The sequence below is a fragment of the Lates calcarifer genome, linkage group LG7_1 (assembly GCF_001640805.2).
Source record: "Lates calcarifer isolate ASB-BC8 linkage group LG7_1, TLL_Latcal_v3, whole genome shotgun sequence".
NCBI lineage: Eukaryota > Metazoa > Chordata > Actinopteri > Centropomidae > Lates > Lates calcarifer.
The window spans coordinates 4,775,138-4,790,087 of record NC_066839.1 but is presented as its reverse complement, the minus strand read 5'-3'; the positions used below and the strand labels follow the sequence as shown (position 1 = coordinate 4,790,087).

At 43.4% G+C, this 14,950-nt stretch overlaps 1 protein-coding gene across 1 annotated transcript; it reads left to right on the top strand.

Moving 5' to 3' along the window:
* The first annotated feature begins 5,393 nt into the window (after positions 1-5,393).
* LOC127142672 (exostosin-1) lies at positions 5,394-11,412 on the top strand. The gene is made up of 4 exons (XM_051072071.1): positions 5,394-5,536; positions 6,448-7,093; positions 7,983-8,734; positions 11,259-11,412. The coding sequence occupies exons 2-4, from the start codon at positions 6,803-6,805 to the stop codon at positions 11,410-11,412; spliced, it is 1,197 nt and encodes a 398-aa protein (XP_050928028.1). The 5' UTR covers positions 5,394-5,536; positions 6,448-6,802.
* Positions 11,413-14,950: the final 3,538 nt, after the last annotated feature.

Sequence of the window (14,950 nt, the reverse complement as noted above, 5' to 3'; positions counted from 1 at the left end):
TTAACAGTGTATATAGTGTACCATTACTGTCAGAGTCTTCATTTTAAACATTTTTAGATACTCAGCCGTACAACAGCTGACTGAAGACACGAACAGAGGTTCAACAGGGCAGCTGCAAACGACTGCTCAGTGTTTCAGCTTCAGACTGACGGCTTCAAAATGCAAATGCAAGGCAGGAGGAGACAAACTATGCAAACTATGTACCTGGTGACACAGCCTGGAGTTCCCACTGCTCTTTCCAAACTCAAGAATAAACTGTCAAACGTAACTTTTGAGCGAACGTACATAAGAAATCCTAAAAGAATATCAGGAAGTTTGAACACTGTGACAGTTTTCTGATGAAGCTCCAGAACAAGCGATTACATGGACCTTGAGATTTGATTGTTTTGCTGTTTCCAAGCTCAAAGATTAAGTGTGCGTCCTGTTAGACAGAATGACGATCCACTACTTTTGGATGCAACAAGCTGTTTGTCATTTACCTCAAGTACAACACACAACAACGTAATTTCCCCTCAAGTATCTCGTGTTGCTTTGGTTAAGGTTCGGTACAAAAATGACTTGGTTAAAGACGGATCATGGTATGTGTTAAAGGGACTATTTGCAAGTTTTCTCCGCTTGCAAGTGGTGATGAAGTGGTGATGGTCGCTTTGCCAAGAGCTCGAGCTAGAATTGATTCTGACGAGGACAGTTTCTCATTATGATTCTAACAAGACTACAATCAGTGCTGTCATCACAAGTAGTACCCAGCTTGTGAACAGTTGTACGTGGATATATCAGAGGGCTGGTATTGCTGTGCAGTGTCGGTTTATCAGAGAGCACATCCTCATGTGGGTGTATGTGTTGGCAGATAGGAAATAATGCTGTTTAAAAGCTGTATATTTATGTATTTTTGACTTTTATTGCCAACACATAGGAGCTAAAATTGAAACAGCTTTATCTGATGTCATTGTAAGCTTGTGTCGAAGCACTGACGAAGGTCTAGTGAATGAAAACTTGGCTGTTTTTTCCCTTCTTATTTTAGGTTTAAAATATTTTTGTTGTAAATACCCTGCAGCTGGACTCTAGATCTTACCCCAGCATGCTTAAGGTTTGTGTCAATCACATGTTGTTGCACCACTCTTCCACTCACAAACTCATAAATATAGGTGCTTGTTTTGTGAAGTTAATCATATCAAATTTCTGATTTTCATTTGAAATTGATGCTCTGTGGTTCCAGCATGAGAAACTGGCAACTGATCTGCCATGTGTCACTTCATGCTCTTCTCTAGATGGAGCTTTTAGTTGTTTGGTTGGTTTGTTATGATTCTCATATGGATAATAATTACAGCAGCGCAGCCTCACTTTGTGTTTTGTTCGGCACCAGATGGTCGGGAAAATGTGGATTGTTTGAAAATTGCATAGCAGCCTCAAATCCTGAGCTCGAGCATCTGAACAGAGGAGGACTAGATTATAGCAGCTAGTGGCCCAGCTGGCTCTCTCTGTGTGTGTGTGTGTGTGTGTGTGTGTTACGTTACGAGCTAGCTTGAGTCATTAGATGAAACAAACAATCACAAGCCAGAACACAGCCATTGATTTTATATTTATGCGTGTTGGATGGGGGGTGGTTCTACATGTGCTCCCATCCGACGATGTGACTCAGTCAACATCGTTAGCATTTAGATGACTCCTCCACATGGCATACTGAACAAAGATTTAGACCGAGTCAAATCATTTTTCTCTCACTCAGAAATCACTTCGTGAGTCGCTGATCAACTTTGAGAACCATTAAAACTTTTTGTTTCACCCCAATGTCTCTGTAGTGAGGCTTAAAACTTCAAACAAAGTTTAAGTCCTGTGTTTATTTATCTTTAAATTCTTTACATTTTAAAATCTTTAAATTAAAGAAGTCTTCAAAACTGATTGAGAATCATAAAGCTGTTTTCTTTGGCAATGAACTTAGAAGAAAGGAACCCACCGATGAACTACTACTGAAGTGTTGTTGCCAAATGAAGCTTAGCCAAGACTTTTTTCTTTTCCACAACTTGTTGTGGTCAAACTCGTCCTCTCTCTGCACCTGTCAGGTGTCATTTCAGCGACCCATCTCCACCTGTTTCATCAGGACCAGTGTTAATCCGTCCCTCCACTGACCTCATCAGAAGTCCTGCTCCATCTCACATTTATCCACAATGATTTCAGTTTCAATTTTCTGTTGATTGAATGGGCTTTAAATATTTAAATGTGTCGCTGTAGAGATCGGCCTAGAGTACGACTGAGACTCAAAATTAAGGTCTGGCAAACGTGATTTCTCTCAGGAAAGCCAGACCAGAGTCCTGCCTCGAAGAATAAGATTTTTTCTCCTGTGCACGTTAACTTTCATCCTGGGAAAACAGATTGGAGCTGGACAGACCCAAACCACATCAAAGCAAAGGTGTTAAGGCACAAAGATCCAGTGGAGATCCAAACACCTGAACCACCTCTGGAGGTGATCAGACACACATCAGGCAGGAAGATGCAAATGTGTTTTTTTAGCCCACAGTTTTGTCTGTCAGGCTACATTCAGCCTTATTGGCTGTATGCAGTTTGCAGCAGCTTAAATAACAGATGAAGACTGGGGTGAAATTAAACAACAATCTGAAAATTATTACAGAGCTAGATCCCTATCTCACCTGAAGAGCAGGTACAGGAGAGGAGACAGACTTCAGTACCTCTGGACTATCCTTTAAGCTTCCAGATTAATGGTGAAAATGAGGAACTGAGGCGATGGACTGGGACTGGAAACCAATCAAAGCTGTCCCTCTCTCTCTCACTCTGCTGCTCTGTGAGCACCAACAGCACCTTTTCAGATTTATCATCTCCTAATCGTCCATAAAGCCATCAACAGCAGCCAGTCCTTCAGAGTTATCACAGCACGGGTAAATGAAAGTAAAACTTTAGACTGGTGGAGATCTGGTTGTGTTAAAGACAAATGCTTTGACTTCTACAACACAAAGTCATGTCCAAAGATTCATGTCATGTCTGTACAGCAGCTGTAGATTAGAAATGAGAAACCCTCTGTTAAGCATTGTTTTTCAAGAGGTCAAATAAATCCAGAACCTTTATTGGTTTACCATTCATCAACTCTTTAAATTCCAGGATTTACACCGCTCCCTTCTCCTGTTAAAGGTCCAGTTTTGGCACCAGAACAGAAGAAACGCATAAAACTGCACCAGCAACGTGGTTTATAGCCAGGTTTTAAAGGCTCTCGAGCAAAGAGGGACATCAAGACCTGACTGCTCAGAGATCAAACCAGATCTAAAATTACTGAATACGCAACATTTGTAAATTGGGCTTACATCTAACAGCTTGTTAGGACAGCTTATAAAGACCTAGAATATATATATAGCATGAGTACATTAATTTCAGTCATTAAAATTATTCAGGGAGTTAATTAGGATGTTTTTAGTGCAGCATATATCTGCAGATGTTATGTGTGTTCTGTTTCCATAGTAAACTACTCTGCTAAAACTTGTACATAAATGTCTCTGTCATCATGTAGATATTAAGCATCACAGGCTGACTGGATTAATATTAATGTGCTTTGTGCAGTTTGCTGATTTCACCCTACATGGTTTGTCCTGCATGTTTTTCCAGCAGCTTTAAAAAAACAGGCATAAAACTCTCTGCAGTGACTGAGAGGACACTCTCTTAATTACTTGTGCTGACAATGTGTTGTGTTACTTTGAAAGGATTTGAGCTGTTGGGCTGTTTGTGTGGAGGTGTGGGCTGCAAAGTTAGCCACAAGATGGCGCTGTTTGATGCACGATGTGTCTGTGTGTGAATACTGCAACATCTGCAAACTCGCTAACTGAACAATGACATCTATTTAAATCATGGTCAGATTAATTTGATCTATTAAATGGCATCTAAGTAAACAACAGCAACACGGATGAGAGGCAGGAGAGATGGAAAAATCTGTGGTCCGCACAATCAAAGTTCATTTATTATTAGGCCAAATATGTGAATCATTAAGAGATTTAATGAGCTAAGACTTAATTAAAAGTGCATAGGTTTCAAAAGCCTGAGCCATGACAAATCCTTTTAACACCGTTTGCCACCAAGTCATCAGAACCTTAAGGGGAGCTTGGGCTCAGCAAAAGATTTTAAAATGAAGTTCACATTGCAGCCTAACCCTTCCTGTAACCTGCAGAAAACAAAACGCCAAACTCCATTAGAAATCTTCTTGCATTATAGGCTGATAGAACAAGTGATCACACATTCAGATTTGAATTTGTAACCTATTCTGCACACATGATGCACCAAGCAGCACTTCATGAAAGTTCACATCGTCCAAAAATGCACGTTTGGCAATGACGCACAAGAAACCTTAAATTAGCAGATTTCTGAATGGAGTCAGGTTTGCAGACTGAGACTAAAGCCAGTTTAAAGATCCTCCAGGATTTCTCCTCTCAGGCTTTCAAAGAAATTTCACGGTACTTTTCCCTTTTTATTTTTTACTCTCCATTAAACTGACACAAACAAAGCAACAAATGCAGACTGAGAGATGCTGAATTATGGCGAGCTCCTGTATGATCAGAGCCAACTGACGCCCCATGCACACTCCGACCCCCCCCCCTCACTAACCCCCCAGTCTGCCAGCCTGCTGCTGTGTCTGGCTTATCAGCGCTGCTGCTGATGCTGCTGGATGCTGCACGGTGGCGCAGCCCAGATCCAACTGAGGATTTGAGGATGGAAACGTGAAGACAACGGGTCTGTTGGAAGCCAGCTAGTCGGGATGGTTTAACCCAGAGGAACCCCCCTCCCCAGTGTACACTCACGATGTTCATCTGATCCATTACTTTAACCCTATTGAGAAAAAGCCCCGCTGCCTGCCACTCAGCGGACCGTGAAGTCGCCTCTAATAGGAATAGGATTTTATTGATGCGCGTCTCTCTGGATCAGGTGCGCCCGGCATTTCCTCAACTCACCTGGGGTGATGATAATTTCTGTTTATTCCTCTCCGTGAGCCGCAGCGCACAGGTGGTGGTGTGGATTTAAACCCCAAAGTTTGGATCTTCTCTCTTCTCTGGATTCTTTTTTTCCTGACGATAAAGGGGGAGATGGCAGTTGTAGATCGGAGATGCACACGCCTTGTTTAACACATCAGTTAATCCTGGATGGATGCTGTCAGTGTTATCGCGGCTGTTCTGGCAGATGAGTGTGTATCTGAATTCACACCGTGGATACCTGCCGTGCTGACAGATCGCTGCGCGTTCGTCCTGTGCTCGGAGTCCGGCTCGCATGAGAATCACTCCTCGGTCCTTCGCCGGGGAAAGTTTGTGACCGGGACGCGGCGGAGGATGAAGGCAGCGCGCCGTGTTTGGCTTCCGTGAGCTCAGTGAACGTCCCCTTACACGTGGTTTTAAGTCGATTATACTGTTTGCGGATGGGTTTGTGATTCGGTGTTTGGAAGGAGAACTGGAGAATGTGTATCCAGACTGTGGGTTCCTGCTCAGGCTGGAGGGGAGAGCAGCGGACACCCCGATCCCTTCCCGGGACGACAGGTGTTCCGTGTGAACAGGTAGGTTGGCAGCGCGTGGACTTTGCTAACTCTCCGGTCCTGGACTCGTGTCACTGTGAGAAAACAAAGTCACACGGAAAATAAAAGTACCTGCACGAGCAATAATGAGGCCAGTTAAAAGGCTAAAACGGCCCCACGTGTCTGTGTCCTCTGCTCCAAACTCCATTCAGAAAACCTGCGGTTTAGTGCTGCATCTCTTATCGATCACAATCTAAAACATTTCTCTCGTAAATCATCCAGCTGCCACTCTTTCATCCGGAAAACACTCTTTTAACCAGCTGCCTCCTCCTATAGTTGTATTGATTTACCTGTTAGCTACAGGGAAATACCAGGTGGAGCTACTGAGAAGTGTTTGAAAAAGTTGCTACTTAGCAGACAGAGTGCTGCACAGTCAACGCCGAATATACAAAATCAAAACTGTGATTTGTAAAATGTCTCCAGTCGTGTTTTCTCAGGTGAATATGTCTGGTAAAAGGAAAACAAATGTTAAATTGCCAAAACTGTGAATGGCGCATTTGCTGTCATTAGTAAGGTAAACAACCTGCTCATTATGAACGCACTGTTTGTCTTTGAATGCACCACTGATTCAAGATGTCTTCGCTCCTATTTGACGTGTTTAAAACAATACTATCAAATGTAACCGTGTAACTGATGCATGGGATCATTTTTAATTGCTCTCGTTTGTGTGTTTTGTCACAGTGAATCCTGAAGTTTAGCCTTGATAAAATGCACTTTTTGTGCATTTATCCATTAATCAATAAACTTTATCAGGTTTATAACACATTGCTTTTACACTGGTTTTCCCTCTGTACAGCTTTCACTTTAAAAATGAGTCAGTCATTAAGATTACTTTGTTTTAAAAATGCTTTTGTTCCAGACTAACTGCTAAATATATTTCTTTTTTCTTTTAGTGACTTCAGATCCCAAAATGCCGAGCTGTGGATAGAGAGGCTGCCCTGTGGGTCACGCTGACCTGTGTCTACCCCCCTGCACCCCCTCTCCTCATTTCCTAATTCCTTGTTTCCTTTTCTCCTTTGATTAATATCCCCCCTCTTCCTCCCTGCACTCGTTCTTCCTGTCTCTTACTTTGCCCTCTTCTCCAAGTCACCTCTCCTTTCCCCTTCTTTTTTCCCCTCTTCCCTCCATCGCAATCGGCCTCTAACCTCCCCTTCTCCTCCCTCCTATCCTCTCTCCTTCCCTCATTCTCTTCGCCTCTCCCCCCTCCAAAACCCACCACCTCCTCCTCTTCCTCCCCCCACAGCACACATGCAGGCCAAGAAGCGGTACCTGCTCGTGTCTGTGGGGGCCGGTCTTCTCTTCCTCGTCTATCTGTGGGGTCTGCAAATCGGGGAGTTGCAGCAGCAGCAGCAGTCGTACCAGTATCGCCAGTTACCCCAGTACCCCCAGTATCACCAGCAGCAATACCAGTACTACCACCAGAATCAGGACGTGTACCAGCCCCAGCCCCTGCCCCAGAGGAGCCCGTCCAGACCGCCCAGGCACTGGCCGGAGACGACCAAGCTGCTGGAGCCGTACCTGGAGGGGGGAGAGCAGGAGGTAGGCTGCACCGGTTTACAGGGAAAGTGGAATCCTCCATCACAAGTCAAGGGCTTTCATTCAAATTCACAGCAAAATGCACAAATATAAGCGTCGTCATGATGCAGAAGGCCCCTTTCTTAGTGGTATTTTAAATGATCAGAAGAGGACCATACTTTTTAAACTTGCAGTAGCTCAGGTAAATAAATTCTTGTGGTTTTAAAGATGAACGATGAGCTTGTAGCTCGACTCAAAGCTTTAGGGAAGTGGTTGCAAGTCGCAAGGGTTCGCAAAATGATTCATTAGGTGATTTAACAGGTAGGAAATAAGTGAAAACTTGCTACATTTCCGCCACACAAATTCTGTTTATTTTTTTCTGGCTTTTCTCTGATATTTGCTTGAATGATAGTTTTACATCTTCAGGCCTCTGAAGCTGTTCAGAAAGGAGCATCTGTGGCTGAACAGCTCACAACTTTCAACTACAATCACTTTATCTATTGTTGATCATTTTGATTTAAATTGAAATATGGCATTACTGTCACAAAACAAAGTTTCGGGAACACATAGTTCAACTTTTTTGAGAACGACCTTTTTTTTTTGTCCTCTGTATCGGCAACCCCACTGTGCCTCAGTGAATTTTTTTCATGCAGTGCTGTCTGCTTTTATTTTTGGCTTTATGTGATCACCAGTGTATAGAGACTGGTAACATGGGGAGAGAGAAAGAAATGTGATGCAACAAAAGCCTCCCAGCCAGGAGTTGAACAATGGACGTTGCAGTTACATGGTTCGCCTTAACGGTTGGCGCCCTGATTCTGTGCTGTCTGTCTGGTTTTACTCGCTTAACTGAGACTTGACTTTGCTGTAAACCTGTTCATAGGTTTATATGTCTGGTGTGTGTCTGTGTTCACAGGAGGACAGCCCTCAGCTCCATCACCAGCACACCTCCCCTCGCGAACGCCGGGCGATCCGCGACAACATCTACAAGAACAAGCGCTGCCGCATGGAAACCTGCTTTGACTTTGCTCGCTGCCAGTCAGGCTTCAGGGTTTACATCTACCCTCCGCAGAGAGGAGACGAGATCTCAGAGACCTACCAGAAGATCCTGTCGTCCATCGAAGAGTCTCGCTTCCACACCAAAGACCCGTCGAGGGCCTGTCTGTTTATTTTGGCAGTGGACACGCTGGACAGGGACCAGCTCTCTGCTCAGTTCGTCCAGAACGTGAGGTCCCGCATCCAGAGTCTGCCCACGTGGAACGATGGCAGGAACCACCTCATTTTCAACCTCTACTCTGGCACCTGGCCGGACTACACAGAGGATCTGGGCTTCGAGGTGGGCCAGGCCATGCTGGCAAAGGCCAGCGCTGACGTGGTCAACTTCCGCACAAACTTTGATATTTCCATCCCTCTGTTCTCCAAGGATCACCCGCTAAAAGGAGGGGGTATGGGTTATCTGACACTCAACGATGCGCCGCCTTCCAGGAAGTACCTGCTGGTTTTCAAGGGGAAGCGCTACCTAACTGGCATCGGCTCTGAGACGAGGAACGCTCTATATCACATCCACAATGGGGAAGATATTATTCTCCTGACCACATGTAAACATGGCAAAGACTGGGAGAAACACAAGGACTCTCGCTGCGACAGAGATAATGAAGAATACTCAAAGTAAGACATACTTTTTTGATCTCTTTGCCTTGTTTTTGCTGCTTCTGGTTGTGCATTTATGTCCATTTGAAAGCATCTCGTCACTTCAGAGTTGCTTCTAACTGGTTTTCTGTCCTGCAAAGAGAGCAGAGAGGCTCCGTTCTAGCAGGCATTAGCGCTGTGGCAGTTATCTCATTACCAGGTTTTATTTGCTGGTTATTTCAAATGCAGCGTTTGTGCATCATTACAGCTCCTCACAAGTGATTGTTGTGTTTGTGTGCAGCGGTGTGTGTGTGTTTATCATTACAAATCTGGCTTATTGGCTGAAAACTCTCCTGCTTGAGAGTGATGGGTGAGTGTGGCTGCTGTGCACGAAGCTCCTGCTGTTTGTGTGAGTGAAACAGGTTTGATGCTTTCATGTACGTATTTCACAATTGTCAGGGGAGTCGAATTTCACTGTTGTGCTCCTGAGACAAAATGCTCTAAACATGCAAGTGTGTGTGTTTGTTGTTCATATAGTTTACTGTATATGTGAGAGAGAGAGAGAGGAGAGAGCCGTCGACTGTTGAGAGAAAGGAAAGTTTTGTCAGCTCAGCAGTTGGTCGAGAGAAAAGTGATCTGAGCCGAGAAGAGTTCACCTTTTGAAAATTTTAGCGAGAGCTGACAGTTGAAAGAAGTGAAAAGCATCACATGTGGAATGAAATGGGAACAACATTCCCCCCCCCCTATAAGATATGTTTCCCAAGGCCCAAAGGAAAACCGCTGTGGACCCAGAAACCTGCACCTGAAATTTTACGTACATCTGCATACAGTGCAGTCTGCAATTATTAGGACTGTGACGCATCTACATTTTACATATCGTAAAACAGTGACTGTGAGGTTAAACTGCTGACATTAACAGTGTTTGATGATGTTCTCATCCCTGTTTTTATACAGTCCTCCAGTTTTAGGCCCATGCAGCCGGACAGCAACCCAAACATACAGACAAGGCAGCAAAGGGCTTTTTAGGGCAAAACAGTTGAATGTTGACTTCACTAACCTCAATCTGACAGATGTGTTTCACATGATAAACATCAGACTGAGGTGAGAAGTGAAGATGGCGACATACAGGCCAGGCAGAGCATGGGGACGATACCAAGTCTCTGAGCGTTGGAGACTTAAGCTAATCCAGGGAACTGGTTAATGTAAAACTGTGGCTCTTAGTCTCACTGCAACAAAGGGAGGCTTTTTCTTTAACAGCAAACTGTACATTAACAGGGTTTTTTTTCCATTCATAAATGCTTTTGGTAAAACTGGTGGTTTTAGGAGCTGTTGGTTGCAGCCTTTGTGGAGAAGAAAATGGTTTTAGTCTCAGTTAGGTTACATAATTCATGTAAAAGGTGTTATTTTGCAGAACTGAAATAGAAATCGCCAGTGTACACTGCCTGCTGCATAATACACAAAGGTTGAAAGTGCTTAAGAGGCTCCTCCACTAAATAAATAGTGCATTAGTCCATTGTGTGTGTCTGTCTGGTATTGTCTGAGATCCAATACCAAAATCAAAGAGCTCATCCTGACAGTAGAAGCAAATTTTACTCTAAATGGTGCTTTGATTTCTCATTTCTATCTTCTCTCTCATCCCCATTCGTCATTGATTGAATGAGTTTACTTAACAACTTATTTCAAGAAACTTTGAAAGTTGCAAGCTGTCTGACTTTTCAGAAAAATAATTTTGTGGATCTGATCAACTATTTAAAAAAAAGCAGTAATGGTTTGGTATCAGTTATTAAAATGAGATTTGTTGTGTGCAAACAAAGAAAGCTCAAAAATACGTTGGCGAGTGGTCGTTACTGTTCGTTGAATATCAACAGGAGTTTAAATTTGAAAACTGTCCACGAAAACCAACATTACAGACAGGCTGTTTGTAACTTTAAACCACAAATTCCTAAGGTCATAGGTCGATTTAAAGGACCAGTCTGTAAGATTTAATGGCACCTAGTGGTGAGGCTGCACATTGCAACCGACTGAATACCCCTCCCTTCATCCTTTCCTTTCCAAGCGTGTTGAGGAACCTGTAGTGGCCTTCAGGTAACGTAAAATGCAAAAGACCCAATGTCGAGAGTTTGGTTTGTCTGCTCTGGGCTATTGTAGAAACACAGTGGTGCATATGGTGGCCACATAGATCCCCCTAAATCCAATGCACTGGTCCTTAAAAACGCTTAGATCGGAATCAGGGGGTAGTGAAAACCATCTGGGAAACAGGTAACAGGTATTTTAATGTAAGAACAATAAGCACAAGGGATTATTAGGAAAAGTACTTGCCAAAGTGTTATTTAAATCACCAAAAAGCCAAACATCGTCTGTAAATTAGGTGCCTTGTCTCTGAGTAGTTCAGGTCATTATACAGAAAAAGAATCTGCTCTCTAACTGAAGGAATGAGCCACTTTCATGCCTCTAACCTTTTTCTTGTGTAAACTTACTGAGCTTCACAATCTTTTGAATCTTGAAGTTGTGGCTGTGAAAGCCTTCCTGCCTGTTTGCAGCTGCCTGTTCTGGTGTTTTACAGACAGCACATCGATACAGACATCACCCAGTGCAGTCGAGAGGGTGGGGGTGGGGTTCCTGCTGCGAGGCTCCCTGATGGGAACAAAAACCAACGAGGATCCCGAAGCCTCGGGGTGGTCGATAATTGCCCTCCAATTGAATTAAGCTGCGAATGAAGGGGATAGATAGAGATCTCACCTCCCACTGAGCGCCGCTGGATTGAAGTCGGGCTGTTTTACTGTACATAGATAACAGCCGGCTAAACCAATTAGAGCCTCGCTGTATAGAAGTGTCTCCCCAAAGAATGTTTGATATCGGAGGCTGAGGGCTCAATTTACAGAGCGGCAGATAAAAACGCTTAATTCAGATCGCTGTCATGTCTTTCGAGGCGGCTTTCATGGTCAAAAGAGAGAAGGGAAGAAGAAAGAGGAGCGTGAGTGATGGTCAGACATGATGAGAGGTGGTCGCGCTGACTGTACAGTAAATCCATAAACATTTCCCTTCATCTTTCCTCTCTGCTCATTGACCCTCTCTCCTCTTTAGTATCTATAGGGACTATAATCTATTTTAGCTCCTTCTTTCCTCCCTTGCTTCAGCTTAACTTATTAGCCCTGTGGCAGTGCTGGAACAGACGGCCTTTTAATGTACCGGATGTACATACACAGATCAGCTACAACATTAAAAGCAGTCACCAGTTTTAATGCTGTGGTTGAATCCACTACCACTGGATTACCACCACAGCCAGTCCTCTTGAAGAGATCCTCCACTCCCCCAAGAAACCAAACAAGTTTTAATTATTTATGTTATTCACCTAGTTTATATGCATTTATCTCACATCAACTCAGTGTCTCTACTGTGTTTTGCTGTTATTTACATTCGTGTTTCTCGCCTCTGTGCAATATGACGACATATATCTGATGAGGAAGTAAAAAGGTCTGTCGCAAAATGCTTCTGTTTATGGAAATATTTTGATGACGGTTTGCAATCTTACACGCCACCACATGGATGCAGGCGAGTGAAGATGAGACAGAACCAGGCAGCTCCGAGCAGGAGGGAGGACGAATCGGTTTGGTGATGAAAGGTCTGACAAAGACCAGAAAACCAAGTCAAACACCACAAACCTCCTCTACCTCTTCACAAGAACCACGTGAAAGAGTATTGAGAGTGTTTACCATCAGGTGCTGAAAATAAACCCCAGAGTCCGGGCAAAGTGGCGACAGTGACGACGATGCTAGCTGCTCTTCTGCTAACGGCGGGGAAGCTAGTCGTGGCCAGAGCACAAGCGGACCTCCTGTTCTTACCCCCAACAAGCACAGGAAGAGGCCAGGCTTTGACCCAAAGCACCAGACAGACATCGAGGTCTAACAGGAGAGTGTTCTGACACACTCTGTGCTGCCAGCGTGTGTTGTCTTTATTGTATTAACAGGACATAACGTATAATACAAATATAACATCTCTGATCATGATGGATCATGATTTTACACCGAAGTGCTACTTTGTCATCATTCGACAGCTCTGTTTCCATCACTAATTGTTTCATAATAAGCACGTAAAGGCACTGAATGAATTAGTCATAATGTGCTCTTTCCGTTCAGTGTTTCTAATTTGATGCGTCCCAGTGTGCATGAAAATACTCAGATGGAAACACAGCTGCTGTCACATCTGTGAATGTTTGGCAGCTGCAGAATTCAATATGTATGACGGGAGAAAAGTGTCTGACTGTATTAATTTAAATGTCAGCCGCGGTCATATGGGTGGCCTGTGCTGTCGATGTGTAGTAGAGTGGAGTGTGTGTGTGTGTGTGTTTAGTTATTTCTTCCCGGCCTTGTTGTGAGATGTTCTATTAAAGCACATCAAAAGTCAATGTCCTCTCTCCTTGTTGGCGCTTATCTCCCTCACTCCCCTTCCTCCTCACTTCACCTTCGTCTCTCTCATTCTTCTCCTCCTCCTCCCTCTTCCATCCTTTCCTTCTTTCCCTTATCTGTCCTCATCCTCATTCTTCTCCCTCTCCCTCTTTTTTTTATCCCCCTCTTCCCTTCTCGCCTGCCGAGCTAAACTAAACCATGGAAAAGGTTTTACTGCTGTCTCAGTGCATCTTTGATGCAAGTCATGATGAAGAGCACCACGAGGAATAACAACAGAGTCTGCCAGTTTCAGAGCCAAATTCAGGACTTTTAAAGAACTTTAATGTGTGACCAATTTAAGGACCTAATTAAAGAAACAAAAAGCAGGCTATACCAGTCTGTTTTTAAAATTGTGTAGCAGAAGAACAGGAAATGAACTCTTAAGAAAAAAGAAATTCGATAAAATACGTTTTTTTAGCGTAAATATGAAGTGATATGATGTGAGAAATAATCTTATCTTATGTGTTTTGAGCAGGATTGACAGAGTTCACTTTTGCATACAGACAATCTCTTGAATAGTTTATAAAACATCTCCATATTTCTTCTTATCCAACAGTGCTGAGCTGCAGGAAGCTGAAGACAGTGAGCTGTAAATGTAGTGACCACCTTTGGCCAAATCCGGCCAATGAAGAAATAATAAGAGATTAATATAAAATTTATTAGGACTTATAAATAACCATCATAACATGGTACATAAACTGATGAAAATAGTAAATCTTGACAAATGATAAACATTTCTTATTGCCTCATTACTTAAACCAATAACAGTTGTGCTGGATGTGTGTGTGTGTGTTTGTGTGTGTGTTTCTTGGGGGCCTTTTAGCGCCTACAGATTTTCTCAGCCAGCAGAAGACAGCAGCAGAACTCATCAATACATTGAAGGTGTCTGCCAAGGCTGGTTGGAGGGTAAAAAGAAGCTCTATTGATCAGGTTTGAGTTGACCACCACGGCCAATCAGCAGATGAATAGAGGTTAATGGTTGTTCTCAGTGTGTGTGTGTGCGTGTGTGTGAAAGCCAGACATGGATTGGCATTTAGTACGACGAGGCCTTGGCATTTATTTTAGCTGACCCTCTGTCAGTCTTAATGGGAAAAAGAGGTTAATGTATCAGAGGCCGAGCAGTCGCTGTGAAGATCGCAAACGAACTTCGGATTGATTGAATTAACTTTTTGTGGAATAGCACAGAACGAACGGAGGTGTTGGATAAATCCCAGACTACTTAATGTTCAATCTAATGTTGTTAACTTTGAAGCATATCATGATGCGTCAGAGCCAAACTGACTGATTAGAGAACATCAGGAACCAAATGACTGGGGCTCATTATCAGTTTTCAAATAAATAAATGAATGAATAACTAACATGTCAGTTTACAGTACTTGGATGATGAAAGAACTGATAAATAAAGAGAAAACTCCAGCTGAAATCTTGTTTTAAAAGCTAGAATTTGAAGCTGAAACACAGCCTGTGGTTAATAGAAACTAAAAACTATGTCAAATTTTGAGTTTCTTCTTTCAGCTAAATGGTGAGTGGCCATTCCTCACCACAGCCAGCTGTAACAGCGCACACTGGAAGAACAATCTCTTTGTCTGGGGAAAACAACTGTGCTGTCTGTCTGAGGAAAGGTTGTCATTTTCTGCAGCCGTACGAAGCGTTGCCAGCCTTCTCTCTCAGCCACACATCACTTTCTCTCTTCGAGCACCCAGAAAATGAGCCCAGAACACAAGTCAGCTCAATCATTTTTTTCCCTCCGTCTCCTCCTGCTGATTTCCACCTCTCTGCCCACCTCTCTCTAATTTCTTTGTTGTCGTTT